The 18,292-nt window shown below is 39.1% G+C and overlaps 1 protein-coding gene and 1 long non-coding RNA gene across 2 annotated transcripts in view; one reads left to right on the top strand and one right to left on the bottom strand.

The window, feature by feature from the left end:
* The window catches only part of LOC140679426 (uncharacterized), a 26,967-nt gene extending 19,125 nt beyond the window's left edge, over positions 1–7,842 (top strand). Inside the window, exon 3 of the long non-coding RNA XR_012050836.1 lies at positions 7,368–7,842. This is a non-coding gene — a long non-coding RNA (uncharacterized lncRNA). The remainder of the gene's footprint in view (positions 1–7,367) is intronic.
* Positions 826–18,292, bottom strand: part of adprhl1 (ADP-ribosylhydrolase like 1) — an 18,931-nt gene continuing 1,464 nt past the window's right edge. The window contains exons 2-7 of the mRNA XM_061974719.2: positions 12,668–12,832; positions 12,458–12,583; positions 7,339–7,479; positions 1,913–2,040; positions 1,711–1,843; positions 826–1,634 (exon numbers count right to left, since the gene is read on the bottom strand). Of these exons, the coding sequence (XP_061830703.2) occupies positions 1,465–1,634; positions 1,711–1,843; positions 1,913–2,040; positions 7,339–7,479; positions 12,458–12,583; positions 12,668–12,832 (863 nt within the window). The 3' untranslated portion in view covers positions 826–1,464. The remainder of the gene's footprint in view (positions 1,635–1,710; positions 1,844–1,912; positions 2,041–7,338; positions 7,480–12,457; positions 12,584–12,667; positions 12,833–18,292) is intronic.

The raw sequence follows: 18,292 nt of genomic DNA, 5'->3' as shown, positions 1-18,292 counted from the left end.
GTTTGACTCCTACCTTGTTTACTTCTGTGAAGACCTCCTTCAAATTTTGTAATCAACCAAGAAACATCAAGCAGAAAAAAATGCACCAAACATGGACAAGTGTGGAGACTGTTTTGCATGTTTCCCATGAAGCTTTTTAATGGATGGGTGTAATTAAAAAAAAAAATGTATGGTGCATGGACGTTTATTAAAATATCCACAATATCAGTGGGCTGGTTGTGTTTGTCATGTGTGACCATGTCTGTTGGCATTTTGTGTTGGTTGGAATTTTTTATACAGTATATATATATATATTTTTTTTTTGTTGCGCCATGACTAGGGAAGGTTGTTTGCATTGGGTCACAAAGGGAATGCTGCGCAAACTTGCATTCAGAGCACAATTAAAGGTCATTGACCTGGATTATAGATATACTGTATATAAAGTAACTATATATACACATATATAGCCTATACATATATATATATGTGTTAATATTATATTAATATAATGGATATATAATTAGTAATTTATATAATTGGATATTAAGAGTATGTGAGAGTTTGACTCCTACCTTGTTTACATCCGTGGCCACCTCCTTAGAGTTTTGTAATCAATCAGAACTATCAAGCCGTTAAAATGCGGCAAACATGGTTTTGTGCTGAGCATTTTGCATTTTTCCCATTATGCTTTGTAATGGATATAAATGGGTGTAATTTTGAAATGTTTATGGTGCATGGACATTTTTTATAATATCCACAATATTCTTTGGGTAGGTTGTGTTATGTGTGACCAAGTCTGTTGACATTTAGAGTTGGTTAGATTTTTTTTATTTATTTTTTTTTATTTTTTTTTTTTGCACTATGACTAGGGAAGGTTGTTTGCATTGGGTCAAATAAGGAAATGTTGCCAATTCAGAGCATAATTAAAGGTCATTGACCTGGATTGTTCACAATGTCCGCTGGATGGTAACATAATAGCAGTATCAATACAGTCAGACTATTAAAATTAATACAATCTCCATGTGAGTCGGATATTTTATTAACAATATGGCGTTTCAGGGGTCAAATTGAAGACGTATGTGGTTTGGACACCTCTGGTCCAGAGAAAATGATGCAGTTCAAATGTAAAAAGTTAACGCTAAGCAATCGGGAATTAGAGTTAGGGTTGTCCTCAGTTGCTATAATTTATTTCTCCCCACAGCAATCCGATATAAAAGTGTTCATTCATCTTAAAATTCATGCTATATGCTACGAGATACACTTTATGAGGAATAGATGCTGGTTAGATGCATAAAGACAAATGTTGACGTAACCTTTTACACTTGCGTGATTGATTAAAGTCGGTGGTTTAATAGATGGCAAGATCAAGGGTAGAAGGGTGAAGAAAGGACGTGTTACTTTAAAAAGAGGATCTACCAACAAGGACTAAAGGACGAGGGTTCTTTGGGTCGTGCAGTTCCTCTGATAGCCAGTAGGCAGCAGTTTTTACTTGTCTGTGCACTTCTCTGCAGATGCTGCTTTGTAAAGCGCCTCTCCAAGCTGCTCCAAGCGGTCCCTTTTGTCTAAATCCTGGTAGAGGCTGGGAGGAACTTGATTGAGACCATACAGGAGGCCATAGAGGCAGCCAGCGATGAGGCCTGTGGCTTCACCCGCCCCTAGAGTAAGAGACAAGACTCAGTAAGCAGGTCTTCTGTCGGATCTACTCGTTGGTAAAATGTCTGAGCAACTCACCTCCATGGAACATGGCTCTTCTGCAAAGTTCCGCCCAGTCGCTTCCTGCGATCAGGAGGGCATCGTAGGCTATCATCGGGGCATCATGTCCCCTCCGGCCAGCACGTCCCTCCGAACTCCATCGCTTATACATCTGCACCCGCAGGAATGCCAAGGTAAAGATTCTTCGATAAAAACAATGAAGGCTTTCAAAGACACTTACCTTATCTGTGTCGTCAGCGTCGTAGCGATTGTCAACCAAAGGTTTGTTCTGACCTTCTTTTTCCAGTCCCCTTTCTTCCAAGTAAAACTGCCACTTGGCCTCAAAGTAGAACCAGTTTTCCTGATATTCTTTACAGAAACGTACACAGAAAAACAACCATCACCATTTTCTGCAGATGTGTGTAGTCAACTCTTAAACCCCTTTGAACCACTGATATGCAGCGTAACAATATCAACACAATGTTTAAACTAGTTCCTTATTTTCTCTAATACATACAATTGTTTGATCAGAACAAAGTCAATAGTACACAATAACTAAACAAAAGCAAAAACTTCTAACTAGTACTCCTTCAAAACCTTTGGTTTTTACCCTCAAAGTCCCACTGTGTCTAGTAAATTATTCCCAAGGTCGTAAACTAGGGGTGTCCAAACGACGGCCCGCCAACATCTTCAAGGTGGCCTGTGAAATCATCTTAAAAAACTGCATCTAATGCCAGCATAATGTCACCATCAAGGTGACATTATGCGAGGAATTCAGGTCTATGACCTTTAACAACACTGATAACACTTTTTAGCGCGGCATTCACTTACATGACCCAATGCAAACAACCTTCCCTAGTCATGGTGCAAAAAATAAAAATAAAAAAATAAATCCAACCAACACACAAGGTCGATCGACACAACATACTTGCCAATCCTCCCAATTTTCCCGGGAGACTCCCGAATTTCAGTGCCCCTCCCGAAAATCTCCCGAGGCATCTATTCTCCCGAATTTCTCCCGATTTCCACCCGGACAACAATATTGGGGCGTGCCTTAAAGGCACTGCCTTTAACGTCCTCTACAACCTGTCGTCACGTCCGCTTTTCCTCCATACAAACAGCGGGCCGGCCCAGTCACATAATATATATGCGGCTTTTACACACACACAAGTGAATGCAAAGCATTCTTGATCAATAGCCATACAGGTCACACCGAGGGTGGCCGTATAAACAACCTTAACACTGTTACAAATATGCACCACACCAAACAAGAATGACAAACACATTTCGGGAGAACATCCGCACCGGAACACAACATAAACACAACAGAACAAATACCCAGAACCCCTTGCAGCACTAACTCCTCCGGGACGCTACAATATACACCCCCCATATCTCCCGAATTCGGAGGTCTCAAAGTTGGCAAGTATGCGACACACATGGTCACAAATAACACAACGTGCTCACTGAACTTGGTGAATACGATAAAAAATGTCCATTCACCGTAAAAATTCCAAATTACACCCATTCAAATCCATTATAAAGCATGATGGGAAAAACGCAAAACACTCTCCACACTTATCCAAGTTTCAGTTGACTTCCTCCGCACATTGATTTCCGTTTCCATAGCAGCGCACGTCTGACTTCTGCCAACAAATGTGTGTTCCTACTTCCGCAAACAAACGCGAGTGTTTTTCTAATCATGGCAGACTTGGTAATAGACAACGAAGACGACTATTTCCGGACAAATGAGGGTGTGCAACCTTGTCTTTTTGAAGCTGAATATACGGAGGGTGAACTGCTGCTTCGAGAAGCGTGCAAGAGGAAGGGTGAGACGTTGGAGCAGACGGAAGCCGAGAAGAGTGAGATGAAAGTGACTTTGGCGCTGTAAATGTGGAATTTGAAGCCAAGCTGTTTTGACATAAATTGAGTGCTTACCCAAATAAACCGGAAAAAATGGACCAAACGCACAACTGTTTATCGATCATGATACACGCAGCACGTCATGCGTGTTAGTACAACTACAGTGCATACGCTGTATTTGCTAGCTGTGTACAAACAAAACATGGAATAGGACTTTACAGATACTGTAATATGATTGTTCATGTTTTTCACTCCGTACAGATTGGTGTTCTATCACAACAACAACAAATCTACAACAAACGCGTTTCGTGTTGTTGTAGAAGCTGGCTTATCTCTTGCCGTAGTTAGCTTTTACAGCCAATACCAAAACATGCCTGAAATGTTACTACGCTAGAAAAAGAGTTCCTCAGCGTTCACTCTTACAATAACACTGTTGCTACAGCTTGGTTGTTATACAGGTTACTGCAGTGTTGTTGACAATTTTTTTTAATGCATTTTTAAAGCGATTTAGAGGCAGAATTGATTGCTCCCATTAGCTGCATTGCTCATCGTAGAAGAGCCAACTTTAACATGTTAGAATGCAAAAAATACAAAAACCTCATAATGATTGTGAACGATAGTATCGCAAAGAATGAAACACCTGATCCGAGCGACACACGCGCTCTGAACCGTGTCAGGTCAACCTTTCTTTACGTCACTGATGTCAAACTCAAGGCCCGGGGGCCAGTTCTGGCCCGCCACATCAATCTATGCGGCCCGTGAAAGCCTGGAAAAAACGGGTTTCAATAAAATACTTTTTTTTGTATTTTTAATAAATGCATTCAGAAAAAAATGCATATTTTTAACTTTAATATTATCTGATCATGATAATTAAATTATATACTGTATTGCAAAACTGTTTTTGTGAGATAAAAACAAATTGTTAAAGGGGAACATTATCACAATTTCAGAAGGGTTAAAACCATTAAAAATCAGTTCCCAGTGGCTTATTTTATTTTTCGAAGTTTTTTTCAAAATTTTACCCATCACGCAATATCCCTAAAAAAAAGCTTCAAAGTGCCTGATTTTAACCATCGTTATATACACCCGTCCATTTTCCTGTGACGTCACATAGTGATGCCAATACAAACAAACAGCAAGGTATAGTGACATTATCTCGGATTCAGACTCGGATTTCAGCGGCTTAACACTGTCTGATAAGATGATTACTAACAACTATGAACTAGGTTTACAGCATATGAAAGACATTTGGCAACAACATGCACTTTGAGAGTGCAGACAGCCCATTTCAGGCGCGCTAAGAACATATATTTTTCCACGATTTCAGCACTCAGGTTAACCATACCTAAATAGACACAAAATACTGCATTACACAAGACTACCCGAATGTACTCGAATGATTGAAAAAAATAAATGTTTTTAAGCTAAATTATTGGTAAACACAGTTTAATGTATAATAATTTACGTAAAACCGCGAGCAGAGGTGGGTAGAGTAGCCAGAAATTGTACTCAAGTAAGAGTACTGTTACTTTAGAGATTTATTACTCAAGTAAAAGTAATGAGTAGTCACCCAAATATTTACTTGAGTAAAAGTAAAAAGTATGTTGTGAAAAAACTACTCAAGTACTGAGTAACTGATGAGTAACATACACACACATATCATATATATATATATATATATATATATATATATATATATATATATATATATATATATATATATATATATATATATATATACATATATACACATACATTGATATATACCGGTACAGTATATCATTTATATTTATTTATTTTGCCGTTTTTGTTTACATGTTAATAGTGTTTTAATGAATATACATGCATGTTTAACATATAGATTCCTTTCTTTCATGAAGACAAGAATATAAGTTGGTGTATTACCTGATTCTGATGACTTGCATTGATTGTAATCAGACAGCAGTGCTTAACGTCCACGTTTTCAAATGCAGGAGAAAAAAAGTTCCTCCTTTCTGTCTAATACCACATGAAAGTGGTTGGTTTCTGGTATCTTATTTGTCCAGCTTCCATATTCGTTTTCACACACTTTACAAGAAATACATTGGCGGCAAATTCCGTAGCTTGCTAGCTTGTTTGCGCTGGCTTTCGGAGACTCTTATTTTGAAAGCGCAGGCGCGATGAAGCGGCACTTTTATTGTGAAGACAGGAACTGTGCAGTCAGTCTTTAGGCTTGTGACGGGATGTACGTTTGAAATAAAAAAGTGTCTTTTTTCCTTCACACTTTTGATTGATTGATTGAAACTTGTATTAGTAGATTGCACAGTACAGTACATATTCCGTACAATTGACCACTAAATGGTAACACCCCAATAAGTTTTTCAACTTGTTTAAGTCAGGTCATGTGACCGCCTGGCTCTGTTTGATTGGTCCAACGTCACCAGTGACTGCATCTGATTGGTGGAACGGAGTCAAACGTCACTAGTGACTGCATTTTATTGGTGGAACGGAGTGAAACGTCACCAGTAACGCAGGCACTTTGAAGGTCTGTCTGACAGACCAAAACAAACAAAGCGTGCATTAACAGATCGATAAAAATTAGTAGCGAGTAGCGAGCTGAATGTAGATAAAAGTAGCGGAGTAAAAGTAGCGTTTCTTCTCTATAAATATACTCAAGTAAAAGTAAAAGTATGTTGCATTAAAACTACTCTTAGAAGTACAATTTATCCCAAAAGTTACTCAAGTAGATGTAACGGAGTAAATGTAGCGCGTTACTACCCACCTCTGACCGCGAGTAATGAATAAAGTTTTCATCAATTAATATATTCTGTAGACATACCCTCATCCGCTCTCTTTTCCTGAAAGCTGATCTGTCCAGTTTTGGAGTTGACGTCAGCAGGCCAGGGAAGCTAGGGTCGATATTCTTCTCTTGATCATCTTCGGTGGCATAAGGGACGGTGTGAGCCAAGACATCCAGGGGGCTTAGCTCGCTCGTCTGCGGGAACAAACTGCCGCCATTGCTTGCCGTGCTACCGAGGTCCTTTGTCCCTGAATAGCTCACACACTCCGGCAGATATAATGGGGGTCTGGCGGCAGATTTCTTTGACTTTATCGTTGGAAATGCACCTGCTTTGAGTGTCGCAGGATATCCACACATTCTTGCCATCTCTGTCGTAGCGTAGCTTTCGTCGGTAAAGTGTGCGGAACAAACGACTGACCATTTCGTCGGCTTTCCCCACACCCTCGTATTTTGAACAAATTTCGTCCAATTTCTTGCCACTTTCGCATCTTTGGGCCACTGGTGCAACTTGAACCCGTCCCTGTTCGTTTTGTTACACCCTCCGACAACACACCGACGAAAGTGAGAAAATGGCGGATTGCTTCCCGATGTGACGTCACATTGTGACGTCATCGCTCCGAGAGCGAATAATAGAAAGGCGTTTAATTCCCCAAAATTCACCCATTTAGAGTTCGGAAATCGTTTAAAAAAAAAAAAGGTCTTTTTTCTGCAACATCAAGGTATATATTGTCTGGTGATAATGTTCCCCTTTAAAATATCTGCTTGTCACCTTTATTTATGATTTCAAAGCAAGTTGTACATAAAAAAATCTAATAATCAAATGCATATGCGTTTAGATTAATCATGATTAATCACAGGTTATTACCCACATGCATAATGTAAATACATTTTTTTAAATGCGGCCCTCTGAAAGCAGCCATTACTACGATGTGGCCCTCAATGAAAATGAGTTTGACACCCCTGCTCTACGTCTTAAAATGCTGTCTTATATTCGGCTCAATACGGGAACACAAACCTGTGGTTACCTGCCATATGTCTTATGGTCTTCCTGCAGTACTCCTCAGCCCGAGGGATGACCTTCATGAGCTCACGGCCCCAAGTTCCGAGAGGTTTCCCCTGGATTGCGAAGGACGCAAACAGTGCTGTTGCCAGGGACCCAAGGAAGCCTGAAGGAAAGTAACAAATTGTCTGTCATCTCCAACTCAATATTTGACTAAAAACGTAATTATTGTAGTAGGGCTGGGCGATATACCGGGACTATAGTTAATTAGAAAGTGGTATATATTTGACACAATACCGCCATACCGGTTTCTTTTCATGTGCCTTTATTACAGCCGTTTGACCTTCTCTGCGCCTGACGGGCAAAGCACAGGGCATCTTCTTTGGCTCACTCCAGTCCCTTGCGTGTTTACGGAGGCTTCTCTGATGACGCACTGTGACACGCATCAAACTTTTGAACTAAATGAGAGCACGGTGCCGACTTCTCGACTCCCGAGTGATGCAACGCTTTGGTCAGCGACGGCATTTGGCGATTGGTGAGTGACTACAGCTTTATTTACACTTTGCTTGAGAACCTCTATTTCTCCTTGTAGCAACTTTATCACTAATCTCATCTGTTTATGTTGTTCACTTCTGTTAGCGACTAACGATAGCTCCTCTCTGCAAATATTTAACTACAACTCGGTTTAAGAGTGACTCAACCCATAGTCTCTGTGGACTAAGCGACTGTCGTGTAGCGGCTGGGTGGCTGATGGGTAGTTTTTAAGCCATATGTAATCATTTCATGTCAAGCCATCAATAAATGGCCCTGATATGTCAAAAGGCATTAATAAATCATGTTCTTTTCGACTACCTCTATAACTGATAACAGCAGTTCAGACGGGATATGCTCATTTCAAAATTAGATTTACACCCCCGAAATCTTGTTATAGTTTTCATTTCGATGCCCCGCCTTCTACCGTTTGACCTAGAGATGTCCGATAATGGCTTTTTTGCCGATATCCGATATTCCGATATTGTCCAACTCTTAATTACCGATTCCGATATCAACCGATACCGATATATACAGTCGTGGAATTAACACAATATTATGCCTAATTTTGTTGTGATGCCCCGCTGGATGCATTAAACCAGGGGTGCTCACACTTTTTCTGCAGGCGAGCTACTTTTCAATTGATCAAGTCGTGGGGATCTACCTCATTCATATATATAATTTATATTTACTTATTTATGAAATATATGTTTTTGTTAACAAGTTAAAGGTGTTTAATGATAATGCAAGCATGTTTAACACATATAGGTAATATTGTTAATACATTAAAGGTGTTTAATGATAATACAAGTATGTTTAATACATATAGTTAATATTGTTAACAAGTTAAAGGTGTTTAAAGATAATGCAAGCATGTTTAACACATATAGGTAATATTGTTAACAAGTTAAAGGTGGTTAAAAATAATACAAGCATGTTTAACACAAATAGTTAATATTGTTAACAACTTAAAGGTGGTTAAAGATAAAACAAGCATGTTTAACACATATAGTTAATATTGTTAACAACTTAAAGGTGGTTAAAGATAATACAAGCATGTTTAACACATATAGTTAATATTGTTAACAACTTAAAGGTGGTTAAAGATAATACAAGCATGTTTAACACATATAGTTAATATTGTTAACAACTTAAAGGTGGTTAAAGATAATACAAGCATGTTTAACACATATAGTTAATATTGTTAACAACTTAAAGGTGGTTAAAGATAATACAAGCATGTTTAACACATATAGATTCCTTTCTTTCATGAAGACAAGAATATAAGTTGGTGTATTACCTGATTGTGATGACTTGCATTGATAGGAATCAGACAGTGGTGCTGATACGTCCGCATTTTCGAATGGAGGAGAAAAAAAGTCCTCCTTTCTGTCCAATACCACATGAAAGTGGTTGGTTTTTGGCATCTTATTTGTCCAGCTTCCGTACTCCTTTGTATACACTTTACAAGAAATACATTGTCGGCAAACTCCGTAGTTTGCTAGCTTGTGCACACCAGCTTTCTGAGACTCTTATTTTGGTAGCGCAGGCAGGATGAAGCAGAGCTTTTATTGTGCAACTGTGCAGTCGGTCTTTGGAGTTTTGACGACAGGTACGGCGCCAGAGTCTGTTGAAATAAAGTGTTTCTCGTCTTCCAGTCGATAATTTTAATGAACTGGCAGCAGCCAGCGTCATCTCAGAAGACCCTCGGGTGCCGTGAATGTCAATCAAGTGACGAAAGTGACGTCATAGTGAAGATTTATGATCGCTAATTTTTAGGACTATTTTTTTAATGCCTGGCTGGTGATCGACTGACACACCCTCCGAGATCGACCGGTAGATCGCGATCGACGTAATGAGCACCCCTGCATTAAACAATATAACAAGCTTTTCCAAAATAAATCAACTCAAGTTATGGAAAAAAAGGCCAACATGGCACTGCCATAATTATTATTAAAATCACAAAGTGCATTATTTTTTTTAACATGCCTCAAAACAGCAGCTCGGAATTTGGGACATGCTCTCCCTGAGAGAGCATGAGGAGGTTGAGGTGGGCGGGGTTAGAGGGGGCAGGTTTTTAGGAGGTAGCGGGGGGTGTATATTGTAGCGTCCCGGAAGAGTTTGTGCTGCAAGGGGTTCTGGGTATTTGTTCTGTTGTGTTTATGTTGTGTTACGGTGCGGATGTTCTCCCGAAATGTGTTTGTCATTCTTGTTTGGTGTGGGTTCACAGCGTGGCGCATATTTGTAACAGTGTTAAAGTTGTTTATACGGCCACCCTCAGTGTGACCTGTATGGCTGTTGACCAAGTATGAATTGCATTCACTTGTGTGTGTGAAAAGCGGTAGATATTATGTGACTGGGCCGGCACGCAAAGGCAGTACCTTTAAGGTTTATTGGCGCTCTGTACTTCTCCCTACGTCCGTGTACACGGCGGCGTTTTAAAAAGTCATACATTTTACTTTTTGAAACCGATACCGATAATTTCCGATGTTACATTTTAAAGCATTTATCGGCCGGTAATATCGGCATTCCTAGTTTGACCAATTACAAAGTCCGTGAGTGCGTCACATCCAGGCTGCCAGTTACGCATCGCCATCTTCGTCTGGCTACTGCCACTGGTAAAGTTACTAAACATGTCAGACCTTAGTAAATCCAAAAGGCGTTGTTATGATCCTCAACTTATTCATGACAAAGCCAGGAACAAAACGAGGATTTGTATCGGGGATGCCTTTGAAAGATGGAGACGATTGAAGGCGGGGAAGATTTTTTAATCTGACGCCAAACTTGCTAGTTTCCGTCTTGATACGTAAGTAAGGCATTTACGTTTTCTTATAACTTGTAATAAATGGAAATGGACATTTGGTATGTAAACTATATTGTCCAATACAGTCTATTATCTTGTCTAACAAAGCTTGTATGTTCGTGCAACGAATGCTTAGTGTGATGATGCTTAGCTCCTAGTGTAATGCTTAGCATGCTAGCCCGGTCAATGACACATCGACATACAGGCTAACGGGAGAAATATATGCCCGTTAGCCTGCATGTCGATGTGTATTCGAACTGAGAGGGCAAAATATATTTTCGACAAATAAAACCAATGTGGATATGGGTAGTGTCAGTGCCTATTTCCTTCTCAATATGCTGCTACGTTGAGGAAATGGGTTCCAATATTAGCACGGCTGTCATCATTGCACTGTGAAAGGTATGGAGACAGCCAAATCACATGATAAAATGATTCCTCATTCGTGTTTACATATTGTGGACTACATGCACCAAGTTATATGGCAATCTGAAACATTTGAAACAGTAACCTACAGGCATACCTTGGTAAAATGTCTCCTCTTTAGTTTTGGGCGTACATTAGGCTGCTAAGCATGCTCTACTTATTTTCACCAGTATAACAACCATTGCTAGCTTGGTTGTAGTTTGTTTTAGTCTTTGTTTTCTGATAGTACTGACGATAACCATATGATTGCCATTTGTTGTGATATTGTACGCAGGCATGACATACTTCTTCCTGAAAATAGCCTAATTTCTGTGTAAAATGTGTTGGTTAGAGATTTGTTATTGACAAAACGCTTGACTATTCAGCTATTATGGTCCCAGTATCTCAACCCCTAGTAAGAGGCAGAGGAAGTTGTAAGTTCTTTGGAGTAGCCCAGTCCATCGAGTTGGATTCGGCTGCGTATCTGGCAACCTCAGTCAGGGAGAATTTTGATTGTGATTGCAGTACCATTTCTGGCCACATTTTTACATATGGCTCCTTTAACAGGCAGTGAGCGAGTAGAAGCTCCCTAAATCCCCACGATATAAACCTTACATTTATAAACAAAATGAATGAAAATTGCTTTAAACAACACATTACGTTCCTACTTACGACAAAAATAATCTTGAGTGCTCTCAATACTGGTTATCTAGCATCTGAGGCAACCTTAAGCTATTTTTTTCAAACCGCGGTATTGTCAGGTTCAAACACTGATGACATCTATTAAACAGGACAAGAAGCAAAGTATTAGATTTGGCTCAATTTGAGGAGAAACGTCTGGTCCGTACTCTTGTGCAGTGTCTCAGCACGCGCTGCCAAAAGATTGCACGCCTCCTTCTTTTATTTGGACCTTCCCTGACCACATGGCCACAGCGGTTTCTAAGGGACGAGGGTCGTAAACAGTTCACAGAAAAGGTCGGTTCAAAAAAGAGGTCGTAAAAGAGTTCAAAAAGAGGTTCGTAAAACAGTTAAAAAAAGAGGTCGTCTGGAACATGGGCAGATCCTGCCTTCTCTGTGCTTTGTAGTTCTTGGGTTAAAACAATATATTTCTGTTGATTACAATACATGAAAGAAACAGAAACACCTTCATGTTGCTTCCATTCTACACAGTGGAGTTTTACAAGCCTTCTTGGTAGGTTCAAAGACAGCTTTTGGTCTTCTCTAAGTTTTTGTGATAACTTCGATAAAATTATTCTAACAGGTATATACCGTATACCGGTATTCAGTCTAAAAATACCGCAATATCAGTTTTGGTCCATATCGCCCAACCCTAAGTTTTAGGTAGAACATACTCTGCGATCTGTTTATGATTACTCACAGACATTAGCTTGGGGTTAAGTAGCCTCACCTGTGGGATGATTGTGTATCATCCTGCCGGTCTCAATGCTGACCTCCACTAGGTTTTCTAGTCTCTCAGGTTGCCAGTACCTCATACCTACACACATTGCCTTCGCAGCTGCCCCGAAACCAGACCCTGGCCACGCACACATATGTGGATACGTTAATAAGTACATCATTTCATTTCACCGGGCGAGAATCTTCCTAAAAACCAGAGAACCTTTTTCATTGAAGGGTGTGTGCCAAGCCAGGAGAACATTATGAGGTTTTAGGTGAACACAGCCTTCCACTGTGGCCGGATCAGGGCTTCTGCCCTGGAGAGAAACCATGGCACCGACATAGAGACGCACCAGCTCACGGTACAGGTCCTCCAGACACCAGTAATCTGTGTGTACACAAAAAGATGACAGACTCGGAGTCATTTATGATTGGCATGCAAGAGGGGATGTTTCTGCGGTGAGCTAAGTTTAGCCTGCCACACCGCAGATTAGGACCAGCATGCCTCAAGCGAGTGGAAACGCTAACACACACAGCCAGTGAATAGGGATGAACGCTTTGGGTTGTGGACGTGTGTTGTTCAGGTCATGGGTGTGTAGGGCACTAGGGACGGGGTTCATAGTGATACTGATACTGAACATCGCTGGTAAAACAGAGGATTAATGTTCCGTTATTTAGACAAATCAACGGTGCGTTTAAGGCAGGGGTGCTCACACTTTTTCTGCAGGCGAGCTACTTTTCAATTGATCAAGTCGTGGGGATCTACCTCATTCATATCTATAATTTATATTTACTTATTTATGAAATATATGTTTTTGTTAACAAGTTAAAGGTGTTTAAAGATAATGCAAGCATGTTTAACACATATAGTTAATATTGTTAACAAGTTAAAGGTGGTTAAAAATAATACAAGCATGTTTAACACAAATAGTTAATATTGTTAACAACTTAAAGGTGGTTAAAGATAAAACAAGCATGTTTAACACATATAGTTAATATTGTTAACAACTTAAAGGTGGTTAAAGATAATACAAGCATGTTTAACACATATAGTTAATATTGTTAACATGTTAAAGGTGGTTAAAGATAATACAAGCATGTTTAACACATATAGATTCCTTTCTTTCATGAAGACAAGAATATAAGTTGGTGTATTACCTGATTGTGATGACTTGCATTGATTGGAATCAGACAGTAGTGATGATAACGTCCGCATTTTCGAATGGAGGAGAAAAAAAGTCCTCCTTTCTGTCCAATACCACATGAAAGTGGTTGGTTTTTGGCATCTTATTTGTCCAGCTTCCGTACTACTTTGTATACACTTTACAAGAAATACATTGTCGGCAAACTCCGTAGCTTGCTAGCTTGTGCACGCCAGCTTTCTGAGACTCTTATTTTGGTAGCGCAGGCAGGATGAAGCAGAGCTTTTATTGTGCAACTGTGCAGTCGGTCTTTGGAGTTTTGACGACAGGTACGGCGCCAGAGTCCGTTGAAATAAAGTGTTTCTCGCCTTCCAGTCGGTAATTTTAATGAGCTGGCAGCAGCCAGCGTCATCTCAGAAGACCCTCGGGTGCCGTGAATGTCAATCAAGTGACGAAAGTGACGTCATAGTGAAGATTTATGATCGCTCATTTTTAGGACTATTTTTTTAATGCCTGGCTGGTGATCGTCTGACACACCCTCCGAGATCGACCGGTAGATCGCGATCGACGTAATGAGCACCCCTGGTTTAAGGTCTACACTGATGTCAGAATTTTAATCAAGGTACTGAAGACAGTCCATCCGGGAATTTGCGGTGCCACGGTCGCGCCAAATCCCGCAAATTCAACGAATCCCTCGCAAAAAATGTGAAGTCTTGCAACCAATGTTCCCTCTAATTTAACATAAAGAGTCCCTGTGCGTTCAGTGGAGCACATGAGGGACATCAGACCTGCACACTGTGGCCATACCAGCAGTACACAAGGAATTCAATATCTTATTATTATAATCAAATGACGGGTGTCATTTCCATGACATTATAAGTGAGTTGGCCCACTTACCATGAAAATAACAAAACAAATCTTGTTTTACATGAACTATGTACTAGTATTGCATGTCTTGGTTTTGGTCCTAATTTGTATTGAGATCCCATTTATCCATCCATCCATCCATTTTCTACCGCTTGTCCCGTTCGGGGTCGCGGGGGGTGTTGGAGCCTATCTCAGCTGCATTCGGGCGGAAGGCGGGGTACACAAGATTCTGGTTGAATTTTTGACAACTCCTCTTAAAAAAATTGGTGCAGTTCAGCTAAATTTGTTGGTTTTCTGACATGGACTTGTTTCTTCAGCATTGTCCACACGTTTAAGTCAGGACTTTGGGAAGGCCATTCTAAAACCTTCATTCTAGCCTGATTTAGCCATTCCTTTACCACTTTTGATGGTGTTTGGGGTCATAACCTGCAACCTGTTTTGAAAACGTTTCATTATAATTATTATACCAAATAATACATAGCGAAAATCGATCTGAATCGAGAATTGTGTTGAATCCAGAATCAATTCTGAGTCAAATCGTCACCCCTGGAATCGGATTGAATCGTTAGGTGCCTAAAGATTCACACCACTACTAATTATATCAGTCAAAGGTGTCATGACTTGGTCCTGGGTGTTTGCTTTTCCGGAATGCAACGGAAAGTTGGCTCGGGCGAGACGGGAATGTGAGTACATGATTTATTTAATATATCAAAAAAAAGTACAAACGAAAAGCGCGCACAGTGGCGGAGAACAAACTATGAAACCAAAAGACTATAGCAAAAAAAAAGTACAAACGAAAGGCACGCACAGTGGCGGAGAACAAACTATGAAACCAAAAGACTATAGCATTAATAAACAAAAACTTACTTGGCTTGGACAAAAATAGCCGCATGAAGGATGGACATGAAAACAAGTGTCAGAAATGTACAGAGCATAAATGTGAGATGTCACCAGAAAGACAAACTGGAAACAATGAACTTAAATACTACAGACATGATTAACGAAAACAGGTGCGTGACTCAAAACGTGAAACAGGTGCGTGACGTGACAGGTGAAAACTAATGGGTTGCTATGGTGACAAACAAGAGTGCACAATGAGTCCAAACGTGGAACAGGTGAAACTAATGGGTAACTATGGAAACAAGACAAGGGAGTGAAAAGCCAGAAACTAAAGAGTCCAATAACTAAACAAAACAAAACATGACATGACTAAAACAAAACATGATTACACAGCGCCCAAGACCCAACCTCCGGGCTGATGATTTTAGCTTGTCCTAAAGAATTTGGAGGTAATCCTCCTTTTTCATTGTCCCATTTACTCTCTGTAAAGCACCAGTTCCATTGGCAGCAAAACACCTTGACGGTAGGCAAGGTGTTCCTGGGATTAAAGGCTTCACCTTTTCTCCTCCAAACATATTGCTGGGTATTGTGGCCAAACAGCTCCATTTTTGTTTCATCTGACCACAGACCTTTCCTCCAGAAGGTCTTATCTTTGTACATGGGATGTCAGATGTGTATGTAAACTGTTGACCACGACTCTATGTGTGACTGCCATCTCCTGGTCACACTTATCATGACACCTTTTACCCAATGAAATCGCTTCCAGTTCGGTGAGCACAACCAGAAGTAATACATTTATAAGGCGCACCGGGTTATAAGGCGCACTGTCCATTTTTGAGGAAATGAAAGGATTTTAAGTGCACCTTATAGTCCGAAAATACGGTTTCATACCCGCTAGGGCAGTGTTTTTCAACATTTTTTGAGCCAAGGCACATTTTTACTAATCCGGAGGCACACCACCAGCAGAAATAATTAAAAAACGAAACTCAGTTGACAGTAAAAAGTCGCAATTGTTGGATATGACTTTAAAGCATAACCAAGCATGCATCACTATAGCTCTTGTCTCAAAGTCAGTGTACTGTCACCACCTGTGACATCACACCCTGACTTATTTGGACTTTTTTGGTGTTTTCCTGTGTGTAGTGTTTTAGTTCTTGTCTTGCGCTCCTATTTTGGTGTTTTTTTCTCTTTTTTTGGTATTTTCCTGTAGCAGTTTCATGTCTTCCTTTGAGCGATATTTCCCCGCATCTACTTTGTTTTAGCAATCAAGAATATTTATTTATTAGGGATGTCCGATAATGGCTTTTTGCCGATATCCGATATTCCGGTATTGTCCAACTCTTAATTACCGATACCGATATCAACAGATACCGATATATACAGTCATGGAATTAACACATCAGTATGCCCAATTTGGACAACCAGGTATGGTGAAGATAAGGTCCTTTTAAAAAAAAAAAAAAAAATAGATAAATTTAAAACATTTTCTTGAATAAAAAAGAAAGTAAAACAATATAAAAACAGTTACGTAATAACTAGTAATGAATGAAAATGAGTAAAATGAAGTGTTAAAGGTTAGTACTATTAGTGGACCAGCAGCACGCACAATCATGTGTGCTTACGGACTGTATCCCTTGCAGACTGTATTGATATATATTGATATATAATGTAGGAACCACAATATTAATAACATAAAGAAACACCTCTTTTGTGTGATCGAGTGTAAATGGGGGAGGGAGGTTTTTTGGGTTGGTGCACTAATTGTAAGTGTATCTTGTGTTTTTTATGTTGGTTTAATTAAAAAAAACAAAAAAAACGATACCGATAATTAAAAAAAACGATTCCGATAATTTCCGATATTACATTTTAAAGCATTTATCGGCTGATAATATCGGACATCTCTAGTCTTTATCCTTCTTCGTGGGGACATTGTTGATTGTCATGTCCTGTTCGGATGTACATTGTGGACGCCGTGTTTGCTCCGCAGTAAGTCTTTGCTGTCGTCCAGCATTCTGTTTTTGTTTGCTTTGTAGCCAGTTCAGTTTTAGTTTCGTTCTGCATAGCCTTCCCTAAGCTTCAATGCCTTTTCTTAGGTTTACTCACCTTTTGTTTATTTTTGGTTTAAGCATTAGACACCTTTTTACCTGCATTTACAAAGCAATTAGCTACCGGCTGCCACCTACTGATATGGAAGAGTATTACACGGTTACTCTGCCGAGCTCTAGACAGCACCGACACTCAACAACAACACATAATTTGCAGACTATAATTACTGCATACTTGCCAACCTTGAGACCTCCAATTTCAGGAGGTGGGGGGGGGGGCGTGGTTGGGGGCGTGGCTAAGAGGGGAGGAGTATATTGACAGCTAGAATTCACCAAGTCAAGTATTTCATACATATACATATATATATATATATATATATATATATATATATATATATATATATATATATATATATACACACACATATATATATATATATATATATATATATATATATATATATATATATATGCACATATATATATATATATATATATATATATATATATATATATATATATATATATATATATATATATCTCCTTAAAATATGCAAACAAAACTGTGTTTAGATAATTGATACTTCAAACTTGCATAAATAAATATTAAGGAATATAACATAACTTGGCTTCTGAGAGCTTCAAAATGTAATGACTAAAATGCTAAAGTTGTTGATAAACAAGCAATTATTTTAATAATTAAATATGGTCATTTTTAATGAATTATTATGATAATTTAAAATTAATTATTTCAAATATGTTTATTCTAATGTATAATTCTATGGCTGGATGTAATAAGGAGTCAGAAAAAATACAAATAAAAATACAATTAATTTTGATGTTTTTAGCAAATTATAGTAAACATTTATTTTTTATTTTTTATTAATAAATGTATTTATTTTTAGGTAAGATAAACATAATAATACAATTTATCTCTAGTCTGGATGATTTACT

The sequence above is a fragment of the Nerophis lumbriciformis genome, linkage group LG15, assembly GCF_033978685.3.
Source record: "Nerophis lumbriciformis linkage group LG15, RoL_Nlum_v2.1, whole genome shotgun sequence".
In the NCBI taxonomy this organism is placed as follows: domain Eukaryota; kingdom Metazoa; phylum Chordata; class Actinopteri; order Syngnathiformes; family Syngnathidae; genus Nerophis; species Nerophis lumbriciformis.
This window is presented reverse-complemented; position numbering and strand designations above follow the sequence as displayed.